The sequence below is a fragment of the Pelophylax lessonae genome, assembly GCF_965119305.1.
Source record: "Pelophylax lessonae genome assembly, chromosome: 7".
NCBI classification, from domain to species: Eukaryota; Metazoa; Chordata; class Amphibia; order Anura; family Ranidae; genus Pelophylax; species Pelophylax lessonae.
The window spans coordinates 155703536-155728415 of record NC_138774.1 but is presented as its reverse complement, the minus strand read 5'-3'; the positions used below and the strand labels follow the sequence as shown (position 1 = coordinate 155728415).

Sequence of the window (24880 nt, the reverse complement as noted above, 5' to 3'; positions counted from 1 at the left end):
AGCTTGGTTCCTTCAGATGTCAACGGGATTCCCCCACTGACAGCTGAACTGTAAAAACAAAAGAAAAAAGCAGCCAATTATCAGTTGTTAAGGAGCGGGGCCGACGCATCCTTAACAACTGATGACTCATTAAGCTGTCAGTGGGGTTCTCCTGTTGACAGCTGAAGTGTAAATGAAGTCCCAGCAATTGGAGCTGTCTAAAAAAAAAAAAGCAGCCAGGCAATGTTTATCAACGACATTGCTCAGCCGCTGAGAGCCGGTTCACACTGGGACGACTTGTCAGGCGACCTGGTCGCCTGACAAGTCGCCGCGGGTCGCCTGCGATAGATTAGCACAGGACCCGTTCTAATAGGAGCGACACAAGTCGCTCCGACTTAGAAAAAGGGTCCTGAGCTACTTTGGGGCGACCTGGAGCGACCTGCATTGACTTCAATGATATGAAGTCCGTGCATGCCGTTCCGAGGTCGCGGTGCGAGCTGCGCACCGCGACTTCACAGGTCGCCCGGCAAAGTCGGGTCGCACCTGTGTGAACCGGCTCTGAACCAGAAAGATAAAAAGAATCATGACTTCTTTTTGTATCTTTCTGTTTATACATATACAGATCAAAGGGATGAACTAAGATCTGCAGATGAAGTCAGATTAAAGCAACCATGTCAAGTAAAAAAAAGAAAAAAAGTATTTTCTTTTTATTAACCACTTTAGCCCCAGAAGATTTTACCCCCTTCCTGACCAGGCCCTATTTTGCGATTCGGCACTGCGTTATGTTAATGGGCAATTGCGTGGTCGTGCGATGCTGTACCAAAACAAAATTTATATTCTTTTTTTCCCACAAATAGAGCTCTCTTTGGTGGTATTTGATCACCTGTGCGATTTTTATTTTTTGCGCTATAAACAAAAAAATAGCGACAATTTTGAAAAAAAAAAAAAAAAATTCACATTATTTTATATGACATTCTCAAAAAAAATGTAAAAATCAAAATTTAACATTTTAGGCCAATTTGTTTTCTGCTACATATTGTTGGTAAAAAAAAAAAAAAAAAAAAAAAAAAAAAAAAAATCGCAATAAGCGTATTTTGATTGGTTTGCGCAAAAGTTATTGCGTCTACTAACTACAGGAAAGATTTAGGTCATTTTTTTTTTACTAGTAATGGCAGCGATCTGCGATTTTTTGCGGGACTGTGACATTGCGGCGGACAGATCGGACCCCTAACTGACATTTTTGACACTTTTGAGGGTACCAGTGATATTACTACAGTAATCAGTGCTAAAAATATGCACTGTTACTGTAATAATGCCATGGCAAAGAAGGGGTTAATACTGTTGGTGATCAAGGGGTTAAATGTAAGCCTAGGGGAGTGATTCTAACTGTGGGGGGCGTGGCTTGTCAGATGACCAGAGAGACATGCAATCCTATATAGCAGGATCACATGGTCTCTGTGATCATCCCAGGGAGAAGGACGGACGGCTAGGTTTACAACAGGTGACCGTCCTTTTCTCTTAGCAGGGAGAGATCGCGAATGTCAGGCGGCAATCGGAGCCGCCTGACACACACACTGGCTTCCCGGCTGACGAGCGGGGGCGGGAGTGCGCCGCCGCCGGCGTGCGCTCGCCCGCTAGACTCCCCAGAGCGAGCGCCGTACATGTACGGCGATTTGCCTGTAGGAGCCAGCCTGCCGCAGTACATCTGCGGCGGCTGGTCAATTTACTCTAATCATCCTTTATTAACTCCTTATTCTCCTTCTCCACTTAACCACTTTACCACCGGAGGATTTTGCTGTCTTCCGTCCAGGCCACTTTTTGCGATTCGGCGCTGTGCGACTTCAACTGACAATTGCGCGGTCGTGCGACGCCGTACCCAAACGAAATTTACGTCCTTTTTTTCCCACAAACAGAGCTTTCTTTTGGTGGTATTTGATCACCTGTGCGATTTTTACTTTTTGCGCTATAAACAAAAAAAGAGCGTTTATTTTGAAAAAATAACAATATATTTATATGAAATTCCCCCCAAAAAAGATGTAAAAAACAATTTTTTTTAAAAATTTTTGGCCAATTTGTTTTCTGCTACCTATGTTTGGTAAAAAAAATCGCAATAAGCGTATTTTGATTGGTTTGCGCAAAAGTTATTGCGTTTACTAACAAGGGGAAAGATTTCTGTCATTTTTGGTGTTTTTTTTTAACGCGTAATGGCGGCGATCTGCTATTTTTTTTGCGGGACTGCGACATTGCGGCGGACAGATCGGACCCTTGACTGACATTTTTGACACTTTTGGGGGTACCAGTGACATTACTGCAGTAATCAGTGCTATATATATGCACTGTTACTGTAAAAATGACACTGGCAGGGAAGGGGTTAATTTTATTGGAGAGGGAGGGGTTAATGTATGCCTGGTGCTTACTGACGTGTGGGGGGGGGGGGGAGGTGACTGAGTGAGTCATGGACAGATCGGATGTCCAGCTATGCTGAACAGTCCGATCTGTCACTCCCTGTCACTATGGAGATCCGCCCGCTGTGTTTACACACAGCGGGCGGATCTCCAGACTCGATCCCCGACGATCGGGTAAGAGCAGCGGCGATCGCCGCTGCTCCTCCCCTGGCCCGACTCCCGCTGTGAATGAAAACAGCGGGAGCGAGCCACCGGCGGCGCGCAAGCGCCGCCCAGAAGGGGGAGTGTCTGACGACGTAGTACTACGTCGTCAGACGATAACGAGCCACTCTGCCGCAGTAATATTACTGTGAGCAGTCGTAAAGTGGTTAATTATTATTTTCCTGCTGATTTTTTTTTCACTTCTATTTTAGAAACTATTAATAATTACATTTTTATTTGTTTGCTTCGTTAGTTCATTATTATTTTTTTTTTTTTTTTACACATTTCACATTAAAAAAAGCACAAAATATAAAAAAAAAAAAAAAAAAATGTATTTAATTTGTAAATAACTTTTCAATGCTTTGTACAATTGCGGACAGCTGAAATGTAAACAAAACAGTTGCAGTAGGTATTGGTATCAACGAAAACTAAAAAAAAAAAAAATTGTATCGATAAAAATATAAACTTTAGTTGCTAGCTAGAGTTAGGATAAACTTCCCTGAAGACACAGGTTTTTAGGGATCGTCTAAAGGCAAAGTAGGAGATAGCCGTACAGGTTGGGGTAGGGAGTTCCAGAGGATGGGAGAGCCTCCAGAGAAGTCCTGAACACGAGCATGGCAGGAGGGGACAAGAAAGCTAAAGAGGTAAAGGTCTTTGGATGAATGAAGTGGACCGCGTGGGTGATGAGGTTAGTAATTTAGCAGGCGCAAAGTTGTAAATGGCTAAATGGTTACGGTTTAAAACCAGTGTCATGGTTGCAAATGGCGGTTTATTATTTTGTGACTCTACAAAGCTTAAATAAAAAAAAAGTCCCCCTTTGAAAATTGATTTATCTTTCAACCGTTAATGACTAAAGGACTTTGCTCTAGATACTAATTAATGGTGTATGCCTACATCATTGTTGACCACCCATGCATGTGTAGCCTTGATAGAATACATGCCCAAAGGAGCATGTGCTGGAGGTAACATAAGGGTGTGTGGTCACTTGCACTGATCATTAGGGTATTACCAAGAGCCTTGGAATCTACCCCATCTTCTCTTAGGTGGTAGTCACAGTCATTTGACAGCAATCCTATAATAATACAGTTTTCAAAAAAACGCTTTGCAATAAAAAAATAAATCTCTTGCTGCCATTTACCATCACTAGGCATAGAGAGACTGACTGCTATACTTGTGTTGGGCTGCACATCTCATCACATTCAGCGTCACATTAGTAAACATTTCCTATGGGATCTAATCCACTCCAGGACTTGGTTTTAGCCACTTCCTGTTTAGAGAGAAAGTCACCTGATATGGGCAAACATAGGAGGGGACCAACACATGTAATAAACTCAGGGCAGTGCTGTTTGGGCTGGCGCTGTCCCAGGTTGGATTAGAGAACGCAAACTAAAATAAAACTAGCAGCATGAAACGCTTAAAGAGAATGAGGCAATTAGTTGTTCTGTTTACAGAAATAGCCACAATATAATGTGTAAATACTGAATATATGGGAAAAATACCATCAAGGAATGGTAAAATGTAGAGCAAAGTGTTATTCTAAGTGAAAGTGAGAATTAATAATGGGTAAAACAAATAAATACTGTAATTAGGCAGAAAACATTAGATAGTCATGCTCTGAGTACCAAATGATCATTATACAGTAGTGACCTTCTGCAAAAATCCTACTTGACTGATCGATTTTCTTACACATGAAGCCTTAGTCAGGGAAAACCTGCCATGCTTATGGAGTGCAAACAGATATTAAACCTGATCCAGTACAGCTTCCTAGTTCCAGCTAAATCTATCCTTTATTTGTTGGCAAATACTATGTGTGTGTACATATATGTGTATATATTGATATACACACGCGCACAGACATATTATGCTCACCAGATTGTGGCTCCCCAGCAAACATAGGCATGTGCACAGGGTGTGGCGGATGTGCCTGGCCACACCCCAATCACCCTATACAGTGCAGATTCCCTCTACTGCCAAGCCTCCCCCCGCAGTGCTGCCAGCTTCCTTCCTCATCCTTCTGATGAGACGAAGATAAACTTATTTGGTTCAGATGGTGTCAAGCGTGTGCTGTGCTGGCAACCAGGTGAGGAAAACAAAGATAAGTGTGTCTTGCCTACAGTCAAGCATGGTTGTGGGAGTGTCATTGTCCGGGGCTGCATGAGTGCTGCCGACACTGGGAAGCTACAGTTCATTGAGGGAACCATGAATGCCAACATGTACTGTGACATACTGAAGCAGAGCATGATCCCCTCCCTTCGGAGACTGGGATGTAGGGCAATATTCCAACATTATAATGACCCCAAACACACCTCCAAGACAACCACTGCCTTGCTAAAGAAGCTGAGGGTAAAGGTGATGGATTGGCCAAGCATGTCTCCAGACCTAAACCCTATTAAGCATCTGTGGGGCATCCTCAAACGGAAGGTGGAGGAGCACAAGGTCTCTAACATCCACCAGCTCCGTGATGTCATCATGGAGGAGTGGAAGAGGACTCCAGTGGCAACTTGTGAACTCCATGACTAAGAGGGTTAAGGCAGTGCTGGAAAATAATGGTGGCCGCAAAAAATATTGACACTTTGGGCCTAATTTGGACATTTCCCTTAGGGGTGTACTCACTTTTGTTGCCAGCGGTTTAGACATTAATGGCTGTGTGTTGAGTTATTTTGAGGGGACAGCAAATTTACACTGTTCTACAAGCTGTACACTCACTACTTTACATTGTAGCAAAGTGTCATTTCTTCAGTGCTGTCACATGGAAAAAAAGCCGCAGTGCACGCTGGAACTTGCAGTCCAGCCCCCCCTGCTCCTCTATTGGGTAAAGTGGTGGGCAAGTCGGTCCCCGGACTACACTTCCCGTTATGCCCCCGGCTTGGCTGGCTGCTCTCACTCGGTGCTCAGTGTCTACAGCAGAGCTTCTTCTTTTGTCCGACAACCGCCGACCTCCCCAGCTCGACCCTGGATCGAGGAAAGTGGACACGACTGAGGTAAGTCCTACCAATGGGCCTCCCCAGACCCCTCCCCTGGAAGGCAAACAGCGCCGTTGCGCTTGCTTAACACGCCAGCAGCACACCAACGTGGCGCTCCTGACTTTGTGTGCTCTAGGCAGGTGCCTACCTTGCCTATAGGTAGCGCCGGCCCTGACTCTGATGTAAGTGGGGCTTTGGTAAACAGAAACCCCCTTACTTCAGAGTTTCCCCTTTACACTAGAGTCTACAGCGTTCGGGTTTGGCTTGAAGAAAGGTGGTAACCCTGACTAACACACAAACATAAAACAATATGTAATTTATTTTCCTTTTATAGTTGATGTGAGGACTTCCAAAACACAGCGCTGTCTGAACTCTGTGTGCTACATTATCCCCAAAAGTGTGTGAAACGTACCACAGATCTGGTCTACGATGAAACGTCATTCACCGCAGCATTAAACAGGCTGACCATACAATCTTTCTACAGTCAACTTTTGATTTACCAAAACTATGTGATATCTAAAGAGTACAACGTGCGTGGTGAGCTTCCTTTCAGCTTGATTAATTCTATTTAATTTCTGATCTAGCATTATAATGGCTTGGGTTGGATTTACTTTTGTAAAAACTGCAAATGACGTGGTATATATGAATATACATTATGTATAAAACAGTGTTGCACTATGGCTATAAAAAAAAAGATACTGTGGTGAATTATAACTTTATATATATATGCAAAATGGAAAAGAAAGTCCTCAAAAAAATTCCATTTAGATCTGTGGGCTTGTAATATAGTGCTCCTTTAAATAAAGTTCAACTCCACTGCTATTTTACCAGCATTCACCGTCACCCAAACTGTAATAAATCAATCGCACTGTGAATCTTTGACAAAATTTGAAACATTGCTGCTCACTAACAGTCCACATGCAACCATCTGAGTCAGTGGCGGCTGGTGCTCAAAATTTGGGGGGGCGCAAACAGAAAAATGTAATAGGCATTGCTTTGAGGCAAAAAACGCTGTAAAAAATTGCGTGACTTTGAGGTCGCAAAAGTGTGAAAGGGGCCTTCAGTAATTAAGGTATAGTGTGCCCCCTTTCAATGCAGAGAGACCACCGTGCCCCCTTTCAATGCAGTGACCACTAGCATACATGCCCCTTTCAATGCAGTGACCAGCGTACATGCCCCTTTCAATGCAGTGACCAGCGTACATGCCCCCTTTCAATGCAGTGACCAGCGTACATGCCCCTTTCAATGCAGTGACCAGCATACATGCCCCCTTTCAATGTAGTGACCAGCGTACATGCCCCCTTAGAATGCAGTGACCAGCGTACATGCCCCCTTAGAATGCAGTGACCAGCGTACATGCCCCCTTAGAATGCAGTGACCAACGTACATGCCCCCTTATAATGTAGTGACCAGCATACATGTCCCCTTAGAATGCAGTGACCAGCGTACATGCCCCCTTAGAATGCAGTGACAAGCATACATGCCCCCTTAGAATGCAGTGACCAGCGTACATGCCCCCTTAGAATGCAGTGACCAGCGTACATGCCCCCTTAGAATGCAGTGAGCAGCGTACATGATCCCTTAGAATGCAGTGACCAGCACACATGTCCCCTTAGAATGTAGTGACCAGCACACATGTCCCCTTAGAATGTAGTGACCAGCACACATGTCCCCTTAGAATGTAGTGACCAGCACACATGTCCCCTTAGAATGTAGTGACCAGCACACATGTCCCCTTAGAATGTAGTGACCAGCACACGTCCCCTTAGAATGTAGTGACCAGCACACGTCCCCTTAGAATGTAGTGACCAGCAATTTTCATTCGCTATTGTCACACAATGGGTGGGCTCGGGACGCACTGCTCTGCGTCCCGGGTCCACCATTTGCATCGCCCTATTAGAGCCTCTGGCTCTAATCAGGTGATGGAAAAAACAAAACAAAAAAACCCATTGAGCTCCATGCGTCCGGTGCCCCTGCATGCAGATTAGGGGGCCGCACACATTGACAGGGGGGCGGCGCCCCGAACGCACCGTCCGCCACTGAGTTCTCCTGTCTCTGGAGCCTATGAGAGAGGACCTTGCTGCTGGAAGTTGCCTCTACCAATAGAATCTCCATATCACATGGGCAGTAATGTGGACACCCACCAAATCAAACACCCCCCATAGGAAGTCAGCGCTGGCCGGTTCCTCTATACACTCCCATCCCCTGCCCTGGGCACATGCCGCACACACCTGACTTCCAGCACTGACAAATTTTTTAATATTTCAGTAAGGTACATAAATATATACCCTAAAGAATTTCGATCATCATATATTTAATATCCAGAATATATTTAGCCATCTATTGAAGGAAAACAAAAAATAAATCTCCAGCGCTCAGTTGTGGTGCTGAAGGTGTGTTGCTTCCGTTTTCCCAACTAATGTGTGTGGTGCCAAAAAGTCTTGCTGCCTTCACAGGACTGTGGGCGTCTTTATAGACACTAAAAACAACAACAAAAGAGAGGCGCACCGACCTAGTGCATTACCAACATAACAATTTTATTTTGAAACATAAAAAGTAATCTACTTACAAACGCATGACAAGCAGGGGCATGTAAAAGGATGTAGAGGAGACAACCTCCCCATCTGCAGTACTCAGCCAGTGGTGTGGGAAGCTCTCGAGGCGTTTTGAGGGTTGAGCCCTCTTCTTGGTTGAAAGAAGCCTTAGAGGATACAGCTGTAGGATTGTAGGTAATCAATGCTGTACATCTGTGTGCCCCCACCGCCGCCATCTCCCCCTCCTCACATACCAGTGTTCAGCTCACAGTACAGACGCAGCCCAGGATTACAACTAGCAGGATGTACTGCAAGACTTACAGCATGGGACAAGTATAGCCCGCCTGCGTGCGCACGAGCTCCTGAGAATGCAGGTGTACACAACGCATGAACATCCATTGAAGGAATGCCAGAATTACCTAGTTTGCTTATTATTAATCCTAAAGTATTACTAAACCCACAACACTAAAATCAATCAGTCTGTATAGGTAGTAAAGCATGCTCGTTATACTCACTAAGAAACCTAAGGGGTTAGTCCCTTGCATTGTGTAAAAATGCGGTTTGATCCTGTCTTCTCTGATCCTCCCCATCTTCCACAGTCCCCAATCCATCACCTGATAGTACAAAGTCTTGGGGGCACTCTGCACATGCCCAGTTTGGTTTGTATTGCTAGAGGTTTTTTTTTTTTTTGGGAGTGTGCATGTGATCAGCACAGGGCAAATCAGCACTGTCCAAACAGGGTCAGGGGTCATGCAGCCTCCTATAACAGTCAGAGGTGTATAAAAACTCCTCCTACAAGCTTTAGCCAGTGCTTAGTCAGACACTGATAAAAGTCACAAGACTGCTATAACTGCTGATGAGAAGCGGTATTAAGTCATTTATATTTCATTTCCATGTTCTGTGTACTGTAGGAGACCAGATATGGTGAATGCAGGGTTCTTGGTTTGGTAACACTTAAAATTAGAAGTCTTATTTTAATAGTGGTAAGAACATAGATGGATAATAATAATAATAATCTTATCTTCAGCAATCCATCAGATTGCAGTTTATAGTCATCAGATCAGATAATATACAGTGGCATGGGTGATTTTAATTACAATCCAAGTTAGGATCATTCTTCACTGTCTTTTTTTACTTTTTTTTTCCACAGATGGAGAATAAACAATCGATAACCGTTATTACAGCCCAGCAAATTATTTTGAAGATTCAGACATATATTAAATTGCTAAATAATTCAGAACAATCAAATATTGCATGACCTTTTTAAATAAAGTAGAAGTTATATCTGGCCTATTTGTACAAGACTGAAAATAAAACTGTGGTACGCCAGCATCATAACTTGAAAATTCTAAAGCAATATTAAACCCAAAACCAAAAATATATTGTAGCTTACTAATCATTAGATGTGGTGGCTGCATTAGTTTTCATCTTTAGGCCTTTTCCTCTGATTTCACATGGTGATCTGGCCAGTAACACATCCTGCATTAAATTGCCCCCCCCCCCACTCTAGATGAAGGAGCACAGGGGGAACATTTGGACAGTAGCATTGTCAGTCTGAGAGGAGGGAGTATTATATGCACTAATGGATTTAAATACACTAACAAATTGAAGACAAAACACCAGTTAACATTTTATAAGCATTTACAATAAAACAGTTTGTTTTCCTTTCAGGAAGGTTTTACATAAATAAAATGAACCAATGCACGTTCCCTTGCCAGTTTTGAATAGTTTGTCTAATCCCTGTATCTGATAGAAAGAGTGGTTATTCTTCTGAAAAACGTACTGTCTTACTGCCTGGAACACCAGATGAAAATAGAAATAAGCCTAAAAAAGAAAACAAATGCAGCCATTGCATCTAAGAATTGGTAAGCTGCAATACATATTTGCTTTTGGATGTATTACCACTTTAAAGTGTGCATATCATCCTAAAAATAAAATCTTCATAAGTAGGTTAGGAAAAAGAAGAATGTGGTCCTAGTAATACAGTAAAACCTTGGATTGCGAGCATAATTAATTCTGGAAACTTGCTTGTAATCCAAAGCACTCTTATATCAAAGCGAATTTCCCCATAAGAAATAATAGAAACTCAGATGATTCGTTCCACAAGACCTTCAGTTTATAATCTATATACAAAGATTATAGCAATGTGATAGGTTGTGTAACCATAAAATGTCCATCCACAATATGGGGATTAGAAGCAAAATCTAGCAGAGCTACAGAATATAAAGAGAGATGAGAGGAGCCTCTAAGTGTAGCAATATGGTTACATTTAATGAAGGTTCAACATTTAGCAACTCACATGGTAGATGATTAAAATAGGCACACCTAAGTGTGCAGGCATCCGGGGTAAAGCTGTCCACATAGACCATCTTCTGAACCACCGGCTCTCACCACTGTCAGTCTGCAATCGTGACCGGGAAGAATAGCCTGCAGTAGAGTGATCTGAAAGTGAGGCTTTGAATCACTCGTGGAGTGCAGCAGGGAAGGGATGATGAAGATGGCTGTGCAGAAGATGGTCTATGTGGACAGCTTTACCCCGGATGCCTGCATACTTAGGTGTGCCTATTTTAATCATCAACCATGTGAGTTGCTAAATATTGAACCTTCATTAAATGTAACCATATTGCTACACTTTAGAGGCTCCTTTCTTCTTTTTTATACATGATGCTACTTGTATATCAAGACATCGCTTGTATATCAAGTCAAAATTTATTTAAAAATTTGCTTGTCTTGCAAAGCGCTCTCAAACCAAGGTTTTTACTGTATAAGGTCCAGCATTTGAGTAGCACAGTATAAAAATACTGCCACGCAAGATATTGGTTGAAAGGCTAAAGCGTTATATACTGGATTGGATAGAGAAATGCCAAGTAGGCTTCGTACCTGGGAGGAAGCAAGGGACAAGCTTTTGAGAATGATTTTTTAATAAATAGAGTTAGGAGAAGTTAAAAAAAAAAAACCAAAAAAAAAAACCAAAAAAAAAAAACAGCCCTTCTGTCAACTGATGCCGAAAAAGCATTTGGGTGGATTGGAATTACATGCTCTTAATCCAAAACTTATGAGACAAGACTCATGAAATTGTGGTTCCGCATCCCTATAGAATGGATAAAAAAATGAAAAGACAAACTTGGGACTTTGTAGGTAGCCACTCGTAACCCCCGGGAGAAATGGAAACTCAAGTGTTTATATAAAAATATTAATTTATTGAAACAGGATAAAAAGAGTATAAAAAATAGACACAAACATATATAATATCTCCTCATATAGCCTGGAAGAAAGAAAAACAGGCTCTCCTTAAACATAGGGAAGCAGCCTATGGGGATACCCATAGTGTCAACAGTATAACATATGATGGGAAAAGAATTCGATAAACTTCTCTGGATTTTCAGTTTTAAAATCAAAATTAATATTATAGATTTCTGTCCCTCAAAGGGAGTCAAGGACCATTAAACTTTTGTACCCATTGGAATGGAAACAGAAGGGTTTGAAATACTTGGGTATAAATATGTCCTTTTCAGTGAAATGTAGTGTAGTGATCTGTATCAAGATAACGTTATATTTCTTCTAAATAAAATCAAACAGGTAATGAATGGGTAGCCCATACCCCGTATCGCATATAAAGCGCTGATTAAACCCAAGTTAAATGGGGAAGTAGCCCTTCCTAATTTTGAAATATACCACAAGGCAGCAGTCTTAGTGAGCCAAGTCAGTATAGAGGATTGTCCAAGACCTTAATGTGTTTGTTATCAGGAATATGGAACGTTAGGGTATGTGCCTGCTGTACCATGTACTTGTATGAGAAAGTATCCTGTTCTCTTTGTATTGCTTCCTTTATGTGAAATACCTGGTGTTCCTACCAGTCCCTCTGCTTTCCTAATAAAAACTGACCACACTAAGCAGGAGAGCACACCACGGTCAGTTCTCTAGCTATGCTGGGAACACAGTAAGCTCTCCTCCGAAGATCAGACTTGTCCTGACACCCCCTGCTGCCCAGCCATTCACTGGGAAGCTCAGTGTGCTGCGGTTTCTCCTTCACATGACTCTTGTGCAGCCAAGAACAGAGGGAATGTGATCATTTAAAAAAAAAAAAAAGGCATTTATGTTTTATTTTTATACAAAAATGTTTTGCCTTTCATTTTGATTTAAAATTAAATGGGTTGTTTTACAAGGTGATCGTTTACAATCACTTTCATTTTTATAACAGTATAAACTCTACGAGTATGGGGTAATCTTTATAAAAGTATGGAATGGCAGTATAATGCCACTTTCAGGCACAAACTACTTCCCACAGGAGAAAGACAATAGGGCATATTTAAAGTGGAAATCCTCTGATTTTTGAGATTGAAGGACGTTTTAAATGAGAAATCTCTATGTTCATGATTAGAATTAAGAGCCAGATATGGTACCATACCATGGGATGTTTGGAGATATAGGCAACTTCAACACTTTTATAGCCTCATTACTAAGACCTCTCCGTTCATTATGAGAGCTCCATCAAATAAAGTATTATGGAACCAGGTAGGACAGTTAATCATAGGGTTTCTCATCTTTATAAAATATTAGTGTGGTCCCTAGAACCAGGGGTGCTGAATTTTTTTAAAACGGATGGGAGCTAGAATTAGACCAATCCATCTCAGAAGACCTAAAGCGTAAAATTAAAAATGATGTATTAATATCAATAGATACAAGGATAAAAGAAATCGACTATAAACTTCTGGCTAGATGGTATTCTGTTTCATCAAAATTACATCAGAAAAATTCAGGGTCCCCATCAGAATGCTGGAGAGATTGCGGTGGTGTAGGAACGCACACCCAAATATAGTGACACTGCCCAATCATCCAGGCCTACTGGGAAAAATGGTTAAATATAATTAAAATGATCAGTAGTTCTGAGATTAGGCAAAACCCATGGCAAAGTCTTTTTCATGCCACCAGGAATTCAAGGAAAAATTATATATTGTACCGTTTTTTTGAAAGTCAAAAAAAAAAAAACTATGACAGAATGGATCAAAGAAAAAGATAGAACCAGCCCCTTTCACATGGTTCGCATTCCGTTGCGGACTGTGCTCTGCTCAGCGGGGATGGATCCGCCGATCACCGCTGAGCCGGGGGATGACAGCTCCGTCTCCGCACTGTGTGCGGAGAGGGAGGTGTCAGAGCCCCGCTGCTCGCTATGGGGAATCGGATGAGAGCGGACCGCCTGTCCGCTCTCATCCGATCCAATCCCCAGGACGGATGGAAAATAGGGTTTCCATCCGTCCGGATTTCACGGACAGGATGGGATGCGGATGGCAGCGGGTGTCAGCGGACATGTGAATGAAGGGCTGAATGGGGCATCCGATCAGATCCGCCTAAAAAACTGACAGGCGGATCTGATTGGAGCGCTCGTGTGAAAGAGCCCTAATGGAAGATTTGATACATCCACATTGGGATACCTTTACCAGTTTCTGTGAGTAGTTGGATTGCATTGAATCAGTCTGCAATATAAATAAGATACATGGGTAATGAAAATAATTTGGGGGGGCAGGAAGGAGCAGTGGAGGAATCCTCAAAATAAAGAATAGGTCATGGGTAAAAGGGTAAAAGAGGGGGGAAGGAGTAAGGCTTGGTTTATTAGAGGGATTAGTAAAGACAAAAATACAACCTAGGCACAGAGATAGGTGGGTGAATTAGTAAATAAAAGGGCACGTAATGTTTGTTCAGATTTTGCCCTTTCACTGAATGTACAATGCCCCTTTTGGGCCTAAAGGGAGGTTAGAGGGAAGGCAGGGTGGGAGGGTAGGGTGAATATTTAGATTCATACACAATTCACCCTTTATTTCTGTAAACTATTTAAAATGAACAAAAAGAAAACAAAAACATTTGAAATAGAAAATACTGCCATGCAGAAAAATCTCCATCCCTGTGTTTAATCACCGTATACTAAATTTAATTACTGTATATACTCGAGTATAAGCCAACCTGAATATAAGCCAAGGCACCTAATTTTACCACAAAAAAAGTGGGAAAACTTATTGACTCGAGTATAAGCCTAGGGTGGGAAATGCAGCAGCTACTGGACCCAACTGGACCACCACGAGACACAAAACAGGGGCTGCGGGCATGGTACAGGAGATGCAGGGTTGTGGGCATGATACAAGAGATGGTTCAGGCATGGCACAGGAGATGGCACAGGCATGGCACAGGAGATGGCACAGGCATGGCACAGGAGATGGCACAGGCATGGCACAGGAGATGGCACAGGGCATGGCACAGGTGATGGTATAGGCATGGCACAGGTGATGGTATAGGCATGGCACAGGTGATGGTATAGGCATGGCACAGGTGATGGTATAGGCATGGCACAGTAGATACAGGCATGGCAGAGGAGATGCAGTGCTGCGGGCATGGTACAGGAGAATGTCCTGTACCATGCCCGCAGCACTGCATGAGGAAATGCAGGGGCTGTGGAGGAGTCTCACTTACCTGTCAGTGAGGCGCCTTAGATTTAAAAATGGCACCGCCAGGCACCAACGCGTCACAGCACATGTGCCGCCGTTGCTCGGGAAAGCCCGTACACGTTTGACTATTCCCGGGCAGACGGCGCATGCATGATGACATGTTGGCGCCGGGCGTCACCATTTTTAAAAAGTAAGTGAGCCAGTGACTCGAGTATAAGCCGAGTGGGGCTTTTTCAGCATAAAAAAACATGCTGAAAAACTTGGCTTATACTCGAGTATATACAGTATTACTGTCAAATGTGATAAATATCTCAACTAAACTTACCATGTCCTCCTCCTGGTGATATATTAGTCTAAAAAATAAAATATCAGCACATGTAAATTCAGTAATAAGTATAAGGGTCTATGTACACTGCGCTTGTTCTTTTAGCATAAAACAACCTCTCATATAGAGCATTTTTGTACAGGTGTTCAGCATTTTTTTCTGCCAGAAAGCTGCTCTCAAAAAGAAAGCCAAAAGATTTTTTTTCTGCCTCTAAACAATGAGCTTAAAATATGCCTCCAAACATCCTAATGTACTGTACATGGACACATAGGATAACATGAGCTGCTTCAACAGGCAAAAGGCTAAGCTCCTCTAGAAGCAGCGTTTTTTTAAGCCAGTATGCATGGACCCTAGAAAAGAAAACTGTTGTAACTTTTTAGGTCAAAATGGTGGCAGACATTTTTATTTTTCCTTTTAGAAATAATTTTTACGAGTGTTTGAGTTGCCTTTTAATTACTTTTTTGCATCCACGTTGATGTGTGTAGGGGTAAAAAGCAGAGAAATACACCTGCCCACTTGCCCTTAAAATGATACTAAGCACACAGTCTCTAATCCATTAGCAGTGTAAATAAGTAAAAGGAACTTACTCTGAGGTTGATTCTTTTTCTTTCTTATTGATGCTCTAAGTAGATCTGAGCCTTGTAGATCCTCTTGGAATCTGTTTGACTTGACATCATGAAACCACTCTCCAGTTACAAACTTTTTCTTCTTTTCATCTTTGATAGACCCCTGAACACGTCTAAAAAGTGAATTTTGCATTAGTGCCCACCACAACACTTCAGTTTTATCTAATTTCAGATCTAAGGCACAGTTATTGCCTTTTGTTTCACTTGACCCTCCCTTCTAGATTGTAAGCTCTAACGAGCAGGTCCCTCTAATTCTTCCTGTATTGAATTGTATTGGAACTGTATTGTCTTCCCTCATATTGTAAAGCACTGCGCTATATAAATCCTGTATTATAATAATAATTATAATAATAATAATCATCTATATATGCACAAATACACATTTCGGTTTATTGTCATGTTGGATGTCCAGCAGCATTTCAGCTCCAGTTCATAGACTAATTGTGACCTAATGTTCTCCTTTTGCAAAGATTGACATTTTCTTTTTTTTAATAATAGCAAGGTGCCGAGGCCCTGTTGCAGTCAAACATTCCCAGTTCCCGACACTATCATCATCATACTTGGCTGTTAGAAGGTTCCTATTGTAGAATGTTTTTTTTTTTAATGTAGAAAATGTACAGGTGCATCTTAAAAAATTAGAATATCATCAAAAGTGAATTTATTTCAGTAATTCAATTCAAAAAGTTGCTGAGTGTACTTTGTTCAATTCAAACCATTCACCAGAAAACATTTTTCTGGTGAATGGTTTGAACACAGTACACTCAGCATTGGAATTACTTTGAATACAAAGAAGATTTCTTTCAGTCATTTCACTGATTTATATATACATATACACAGTATCTCAAAAGTGAGTACAACCCTTACATTTTTGTAAATATTTTATTATATTTTTTTATGTGACAACACTTTGCTACAATGTAAAGTAGTGAGTGTACAGCTTGTATAACAGTGTAAATTTGCTGTCCTCTCAAAATAACTTAACACACAGCCATTAATGTCTAAAACGCTGGCAACAAAAGTGAGTACACCCCTAAGTGAAAATGTCCAAATTGGGCCCAAAGTGTCAATATTCTGTGTGGCCCCCTTTTTTCCCAGCACTGCCTTAACCCTCTTGGGCATGGAGTTCACCAGAGCTTCACAGGTTGCCACTGGAATCCTCTTCCACTCCTCCATGATGACATCACGGAGCTGGTGGATTTTAGAGATCTTAAGCTCCTCCACCTTCTGTTTGAGGATGCCCCACAGATGCTCAGTAGGGTTTAGGTCGGGAGACATGCTTGGCCAGTCCATTATCTTTACCCTCAGCTTCTTTAGCAAGGCAGTGGTTGTCGTGGAGGTGTGTTTTGGGTCGTTATGTTGAAATACTGCCCTGACCAGTATCTGAAGGAGGGGATCATGCTCTGCTTCAGTATGTCACAGTACATGTTGGCATTCATGGTTCCCTCAATGAACTGTAGATCCCCAGTGCTGGCAGCATTCATGCAGCCCCAGACCATGACACTCCCACCACCACACACTTGTCTTTGTACTCCTCCACTGGTTGCCGCCACACAAGCTTGACACCATCTAAACCAAATAGGTTTATCTTTGTCTCATCAGACCACAGGACATGGTTCCAGTAATCTATATCCTTAGTCTGCTTGTCCTCAGAAAACTGTTTGCAGGGTTTCTTGTGCATCATCTTTAAAAGAGGCTTCTTTCTGGGATGAAAGCCATACAGATCAATTTGATTCAGTGTGTGGCGTATGGTCTGAGCACTGACAGGCTGGCCCCTCACCACTTCAACCTCTGCAGCAATGCTGGCAGCACTCATACATCCATTTCTCAAAGACAACCTCTGGATAGCACGCTGAGCATGTGTACTCAACTCCTTTGGTCAACCATGGCGAGGCCTGTTCTGAGTGGAATCTGTCCTGTTAAACCACTGTATGGTCTTGGCCACCGTGCTGCAGCTCAGTTTCAGGGTCTTGGCAATCTTCTTATAGCCTAGGCCATCTTTATGTAGAGCAACAATTTTTCCAGTCTTCTATTCCTATCTTCAGATTCTTCCATCCTTTCTTTCTTATTCATGAATTCCTCAATCTATCAATTCTTATCCCTTGACCTCTCCATCCTGCAGTTCTATCCCCAGACTCTTCCATCCTTTAGTTCCTATCTCCAGACTCCTCCATCCTTCCTTTCCTATTCACAGATTTCTCCTTCCCTATCCTCAGACTCTTCCATCCTTCCTTTCCTATTCATGGATTCCTCCTTTCCTATCCCCCGACTCCTGCATCCTTCCTTTCCTATTCATGGATTCCTCCTTCCCTATTCCCAGACTCCTCCATCCTTCCTTTCCCTATTCATGGATTCCTCCTTCCCTATCCCCAGACTCTTCCATCCTTCTTTTGATTCCTCCATCCTTCAGTTCCTCTTACTGTTTGAATTTGTTGATGAAAGCCATGGGCAGCAATCATGATGCATCGAAGAATCGAGTCCAATCGCTGACAGGATAAGCATAATCGAATCGTGAGACCACTGAAGATGCGCACCTCCACTTGACAGTTGTCCAAAAGACAGTCACTGATTGTGAAGCAAAAGTTAATTCAAGAATTGGGGGGGGGTCACAAGGAGTGAGTGGACTATGGCTGGTGTCAGTGCTTCAAGGGCCACCACACACAGACGTATCCTGGACATGGGATTCAACTGTCACATTCCTTGTGTCAAGGCACTCCTAAGCCAGAGACATCAGAAACGTCTTACTTGGGCTAAGGAGAAAAAGGACTGGACTGTTGCTCAGTGGTCAAAAGCTTTGCATTTCATTTGGAAATGAAGGTCCCAGATTTTGGAGGAAGAGTGGAGAGGCACAGAAGCCAAGTTGCATGAGGCCCAGTGTGAAGTTTTCACAGTCAGTGATGATTTAGGAAGCCATGTCATCTGCTGGTGTTGTTCCACTGTGTTTTATCAAGTCCAAACTCAATGCAGCCCTCTACCAGAAAATTCTAGAGAGTTTAATCTAATGAATTCTAGCATTTACGCCTCCCTCTGCTGACCAGCTTTATGGAGATGCGGATTTAATTTTTCAGTAGGACTTGCCACCTGCCCACACTGCCAAAAGTACCAATACCTGATTTAATGATCATGGTATCACTGTGCTTGAATGGCCAGCAAACTCGCCTGACCAAAACCCCATAGAGAATTTTTGGGGTATTGTCAACAGGAAGAGGAGAGACACCAGACCCAACAATGCAGACAAGCCGAAGGCCACTATCAAAGCAACCTGGGCTTCCATAACACCACAGCAGTGCCACAGACTGATCGTCTCCATGCTACGCCGCATTGATGCAGCAATTCATGCTAATGGACCCCTGACCAAGTATTGAGTACATATTATAATGTACAAGGATATACCAAGTCAACATTTCTGTATTAACCTCCCCCCGTCCGCGCTACAGCCTATATACGGCTGCAGCGCGGACTCGAATTTTCGGGAGGCCGTTTTTAAACGGCCTCCCAGTGACACGCCCCCAGCGCGCTCCCGCGAGCGCGCTGCGGGGAAAATCTGTGTCGGCCGTGTCCCTTGGACACAGCCGATCACAGATCGTGGTGAATGGCCAATCACAGCGGCCATTCACCACGTGATCTGGCCGTCCAATGAGCGATGATCTCATATGTAAACATATGAGATCATCTCTCATCGCCGGCGCTCCTTCCTCACACGGAGCCTGCAGTGTGAGGAAGGAGGGGGAGCCGACAGCCGCTGGGGACACACAGCAATGTAATCAGGGCACCGATCACCAGTGCCCTGATTACTAAAAGGTAAAAACACATACACAGTGCCCCCACATCAGTGCCCACAGTGCCCGCCATCAGTGCCCCCCATCAATGCCCACAATCAGTGCCCATAGTGCTGCTAGTCAGTGCCCATCAGTGCCTGCTCATCTAGGCACTGATGAGCACTGACTGGCAGCACTATGGGCACTGAGTGTGGGCACTGATGGTGCTGCCCATCAGTGCCGCTCATCAGTGCCACCCGTCAGTGTCCAGTGCCATCCGCCAGTGCCCATCAGTGCCGCCTATCAGTGCCCATCAGTGCCGCCTCTCAGTGCCCAGCAGTGCCACCTGTCAGTGCCCAGCAGTGCCACCTCTCAGTGCCCAGCAGTGCCGCCTCTCAGTGCCCAGCAGTGCCGCCTCTCAGTGCCCAGCAGTGCCGCCTCTCAGTGCCCAGCAGTGCCGCCTATCAGTGCCCAGCAGTGCCGCCTATCAGTGCTCATCAGTGCCGCCTCTCAGTGCTGCCTCTCAGTGCCGCCTCTCAGTGCTCATCAGTGCGGCATATTAGTACCTCCTCATCAGTGCCCATAAGTGCCACCTCATCAGTGCCCATAAGTGCCACCTCATCAGTGCCCATCAGTGCAGCCTATCAGTGCCCATCAGTGCCGCCTCATCAGCGCACATCAGTGAAGGAGAAAAATTTATTTTCAAAATTTACTCGCAGAAAATAAGAAAAACTTTTTTTTTTTTTTCAAAATTTTTTGTCTTTATTCTTTTTTTTTGTAAAAAATAAAAAACCCAGAGATGATTAAATACCACCAAAAGAAAGCTCTATTTGTGTGAAAAAAATGATAAAAATTTCATATGGGTACAGTGTAGCATGACCGCGCAATTGTCAGTCAAAGTGTGACAGCGCTGAAAGCTGAAAATTGGCCTGGATGGGAAGGGTGTTTAAGTGCACAGAAGGCAAGTGGTTAAAAATCCTTTTTTTTTTTTTTTATTAGTCTTTTGTAATATTCTGATTTTTTAGATACACTGAATTTTGGGTTTTCACTAGCTGTAAGCCATAATTATCAAAATTAAAAGAAAGAAATGCTTGAAAAACATCATAAGTGAAGTGTGTGTGTGTGTGTGTGTGTGTGTGTGTGTGTGTGTGTGTGTGTGTGTGTGTGTGTGTATTGAATCTATATAATATAGGAGTTTCAAATTTTGAATTCAATTACTGAAATAAACTTTTTGAGGATATTCTTATATTTTGAGATGCACCTGTAAAATGTATTTTTGAATCTAAAAGGATTTTAGAGGATTATTCCACAGATGATTTTTTCTTACATCATTCGATTTTTACATCATCCAGAAGGAATACCGGGTGAAGATGGCAGCCCTGCCAACGGTAACAGTATACCGCTGGAGGGCTTAGTTTTAAGGTACGTTTTTCATAATGTGCTAATATGCGATGCATACAATTTTTTTTTCTTTTTTGCCGTTTACTATCACTTTTATGCGTCGTACACGCGTTCAGATAATCGTACAAAAAAAATCGCTTTCGACTTGATCGCACGATAATCTGATGGTTAGTACACAGCTTTTGACAGCCGATCACGACAGTTTGTCCAACAAAATCCGAAGGGACAAACACGAAAACTTCTGTCGTACGATAGCCTAGTGAACGACAATCGTTTAATCAGTACAGCATGCGTCCGCTAAAAAACGGTAGCCAAGGACCAGGCATGATCAGAAACACAAAAATAACCCCAAAAAAGCCTGGCTGACATTGTTTTTGTTTTGCACTATCTGATACGTAGCTACGCAACCAGGAAGCTTTTCCAGAATCGTACGAAAAAAATCATATGCTAAGTACGCATTGCTAAGTACGATATTAGTATCATGCAACAAAATGCGAACGATTAGTCGTTTGATTATCTGTGTACGAGGCATTAGTATATGTAAACCCTAACCACAAACTTCTTTTATTTGCTCCCTTCTGGTCTGTTAAATATACCAGTGGAAAACTTTTTTTTATACTTTTAATAAAGTGCAAATACTATATAGAGTAACTTAACAAAATCAGCAGTTATTAAACACTACCAAAAAAGCAACAGACCGCTCTACCTGTTCAAAAAAGAAAAAATATTGCGTATACAATTGCAGCACAAGTCATATTGCAATTGCATGTTAATCAAAATTACCTTTCCTTTTCAATCTGAAGCTCTGCAATTTTCGGAAAATGCAATGCAATATGGCTACCTGGAGGTGTACTGACCACCCCCAGAAACATCATCTACTGCTTGTGTGATTGGCTCACCAATTTTCCCAGAAGTCTGCCTAGTCAAATTTCTGGCATCCCCTGCAACAAAAATGTAATTCTTGGTGAAATATTCCCAATAGGAAATCTCGTCTAAAGGGATGTGGGTAAAATCAAAATGTCAGCTCCTGCCTCTGGATTTGATTTTACCCATGACCATCAACGATCTGATGGCTGTGAGCCACTGGTTTGATATCACGAGCCTAATACAGCTGGCATGGCCTAATGCTGTACTATGTGAGTGAGCTCTTTTTATATTTGTGTCTAAATAAAAGTTTTGGGATCTTGACACATCTAGAGACCTCTATCCATCTATCCTGAGCCAGGTTATCCTGGGGAACAGCGTACTTTGACTCTCTGGTGAAACAGGAGTCAAAGTTGGAGGTGAGCTGCTAGGAGTCACTGGTGGTGAATTCGTTTTGAGCGCCTGTTCTTGAGTTAACCACTTTACACAGAGGTGGCAGAATTACTAGTTCCGGTTCACACTGCCACGACCATAAAGTCGGCCCATGTCGGAGCGACTTTTTACAGCGACTTGTGAATTATTTTGCAGGACTTATATGACAGAGGACTTTGTGTTTGGCCAATCAGAATATGATGTGTTGTGACCCAATTCCCCTTTTCTGTTTTTTTTTTACTCATTTCCTCATTGCCCACCAGTGCCACGTATCAGTGTCCACCAGTGCCACTGCCCACCAGTGCCACGTATGTGTCCACCAGTGCCACTGCCCACCAGTGCCACGAATCAGTGTCCACCAGTGCCACATATCAGTGCCAGGAATCAGTGTCCAATCGTGCCACGAATCAGTGTCAACCAGTGCCACGTATCAGTGCCACGTATCAGTGTCCACCAGTGACACGTATCAGTGCCATGTATCAGTGCCACATATCAGTGTCCACCAGTGCCACAAATCAGTGTCCACCAGTGCCACGTATCAGTGTCCACCAGTGCCACGTATCAGTGTCCACCAGTGCCACGTATCAGTGTCCACCAGTGCCAAGTATCAGTGCCACGAATCAGTGCCACATATCAGTGTCCACCAGTGCCACATATCAGTGCCACGAATCAGTGTCCATCAGTGCCACATATCAGTGCCATGAATCAGTGTCCACCAGTGCCATGTATCAGTGCCACTAATCAGTGTCCACCAGTGCCACGTATCAGTGTCCACCAGTGCCACGTATCAGTGCCACAAATCAGTGTTCACCAGTGCCACGTACCAGTGCCACCTATCAGTGCCACGTATCAGTGCCACGTATCAGTGCCACGTATCAGTGCCACGTATCAGTGCCACGTATCAGTGCCACGTATCAGTGTCCACCAGTGCCACGTATCAGTGCCACATATCAGTGTCCACCAGTGCCACGAATCAGTGTCCACCAGTGCCACGTATCAGTGCCACGAATCAGTGTCCACCAGTGCCACGTATCAGTGCCACGTATCAGTGCCATGAATCAGTGCCATGAATCAGTGCCACGTATCAGTGCCACGTATCAGTGCCATGAATCAGTGCCACGAATCAGTGCCACGTATCAGTGCCACGTATCAGTGCCACGAATCAGTGTCCACCAGTGTCACGTATCAGTGCCACGTATCAGTGCCATGAATCAGTGCCACGTATCAGTGCCATGAATCAGTGCCACGAATCAGTGCCACGAATCAGTGCCACTTATCAGTGTCCACCAGTGCCACTTATCAGTGTCCACCAGTGCCACTTATCAGTGTCCACCAGTGCCACTTATCAGTGTCCACCAGTGCCACTTATCAGTGTCCACCAGTGCCACTTATCAGTGTCCACCAGTGCCACTTATCAGTGTCCACCAGTGCCACTTATCGGTGTCCACCAGTGCCACTCACACAGACCAAGCAGAGATAATGGAATATATATATATACCATTACATATACATATATATATGTAATGGTATATATATTCCATTATAGGCATGGCTGCAATGTGGGGAATGCCTGGCTAATCTCTTTCTTCTTCCTGGAAAGTCTGATAACAAGTCGCTTCAATTAAGATAAGGAGGCGACTCCCATTGAAGTATATGGGACAGTCGGATCACAGGTCGCCTCAAAGTAGTACAGGACCCTTTTCTGAAGTTGGAGCAACTTCAGTAGTGCCAATTAAGACGGCACTGATTGATTAACATTGCTTTTGTTATGTCAAGTGACCTGGGGCTACACAAGTTGCCTCACAAGTCGCGCTAGTGTGGGCTCTCAATATCACTGGAGGACTCTGGTTCCTTTCATTTGCTTTGTTTTGTTAATAGTCACGTTTTAAACTGAAACATAGTTTTATTTCACTCTGGGTTCATGTATGCGATTCAGTCACTATGTATCAATATTGATTCACACTTTAGAAATATTTACACATGTGTAACAATCTTTGGATATACACAGATGAGATTGCGCTGTATTTATATTATATTCAAATGTACATAGATCACCCAGAGGGGAATATTTTGTTTTTTCAGCAAAAGTGGAGTTTTGTTATAAGAATTGCCAGTAATAAGCAGTTAATACAAGTTAGAACACAAGTGGTTAAAGGGATAAAAGCTAGGGAAATGTGCATGTACTACAGAGCTGCAATAATATTGTGTGTGTATATATAGACACATATACGTACACACACATACATTATATATATATATATATATATATATATATATATATATATATATATATATTTTTTTTTTTTAACACCTTAAAAACAAGCTTTAAAAAACGGTGTTAAACATTTCCAAACTGGAATTGAATGGAACCTTAAAATCTTTTACAACACTTGCTGATGGCTTTGCAAATGATTTTTCAAAGCTTGCGGTTCACACTGGTCTTACTGTATACAAACTGAAGTTAGTGTGAGCAAGGCCTAATAAAAAGTACTTGCTCAACCTGACCATTTCTGCTAAGGGTTGAAAGTGTAACGAAGGCCCCTTTCACACATGCTGTCCGTTTGTCCATTTTTCATCCATCTGTTGACGGATGAAAAATGGACATCAATGCATCTCTATGGAAAAACTGATGTAAAATGGATGATCATCCATTTTTTTACATCAGTTTACATCCACATCCGTCATCAGTTTTTTTTTTTAACTGATCAAAGCTCTATTTTTCTTCCGTTAAAAAAACAGATCGGAAAAATGGATGTAAACTGACAATTGGCGCTAAAAATCACAAATATAAAGTAAAATGAAATAAATACCCAAATATTGGTGCTATAATACACAAATCAATCAAATGTGAATAGAGAATGAGATGGTGTAGTGAAAACAGCTCTCCACTTGATATATATAAATAAATAATAAATATGTGCAATAAAACACATACATTTCAAAGTGACAATGAATTCT

At 42.7% G+C, this 24880-nt stretch overlaps 1 protein-coding gene across 1 annotated transcript in view; it reads right to left on the bottom strand.

Annotated features, from left to right (window-relative positions):
• Positions 1-24880, bottom strand: part of LOC309560922 (synaptotagmin-like protein 2) — a 218634-nt gene that overhangs the window by 82241 nt on the left and 111513 nt on the right. Inside the window, exon 3 of the mRNA XM_082264612.1 lies at positions 15432-15583. Coding sequence (XP_082120738.1) covers positions 15432-15583 — 152 coding nt within the window. The remainder of the gene's footprint in view (positions 1-15431; positions 15584-24880) is intronic.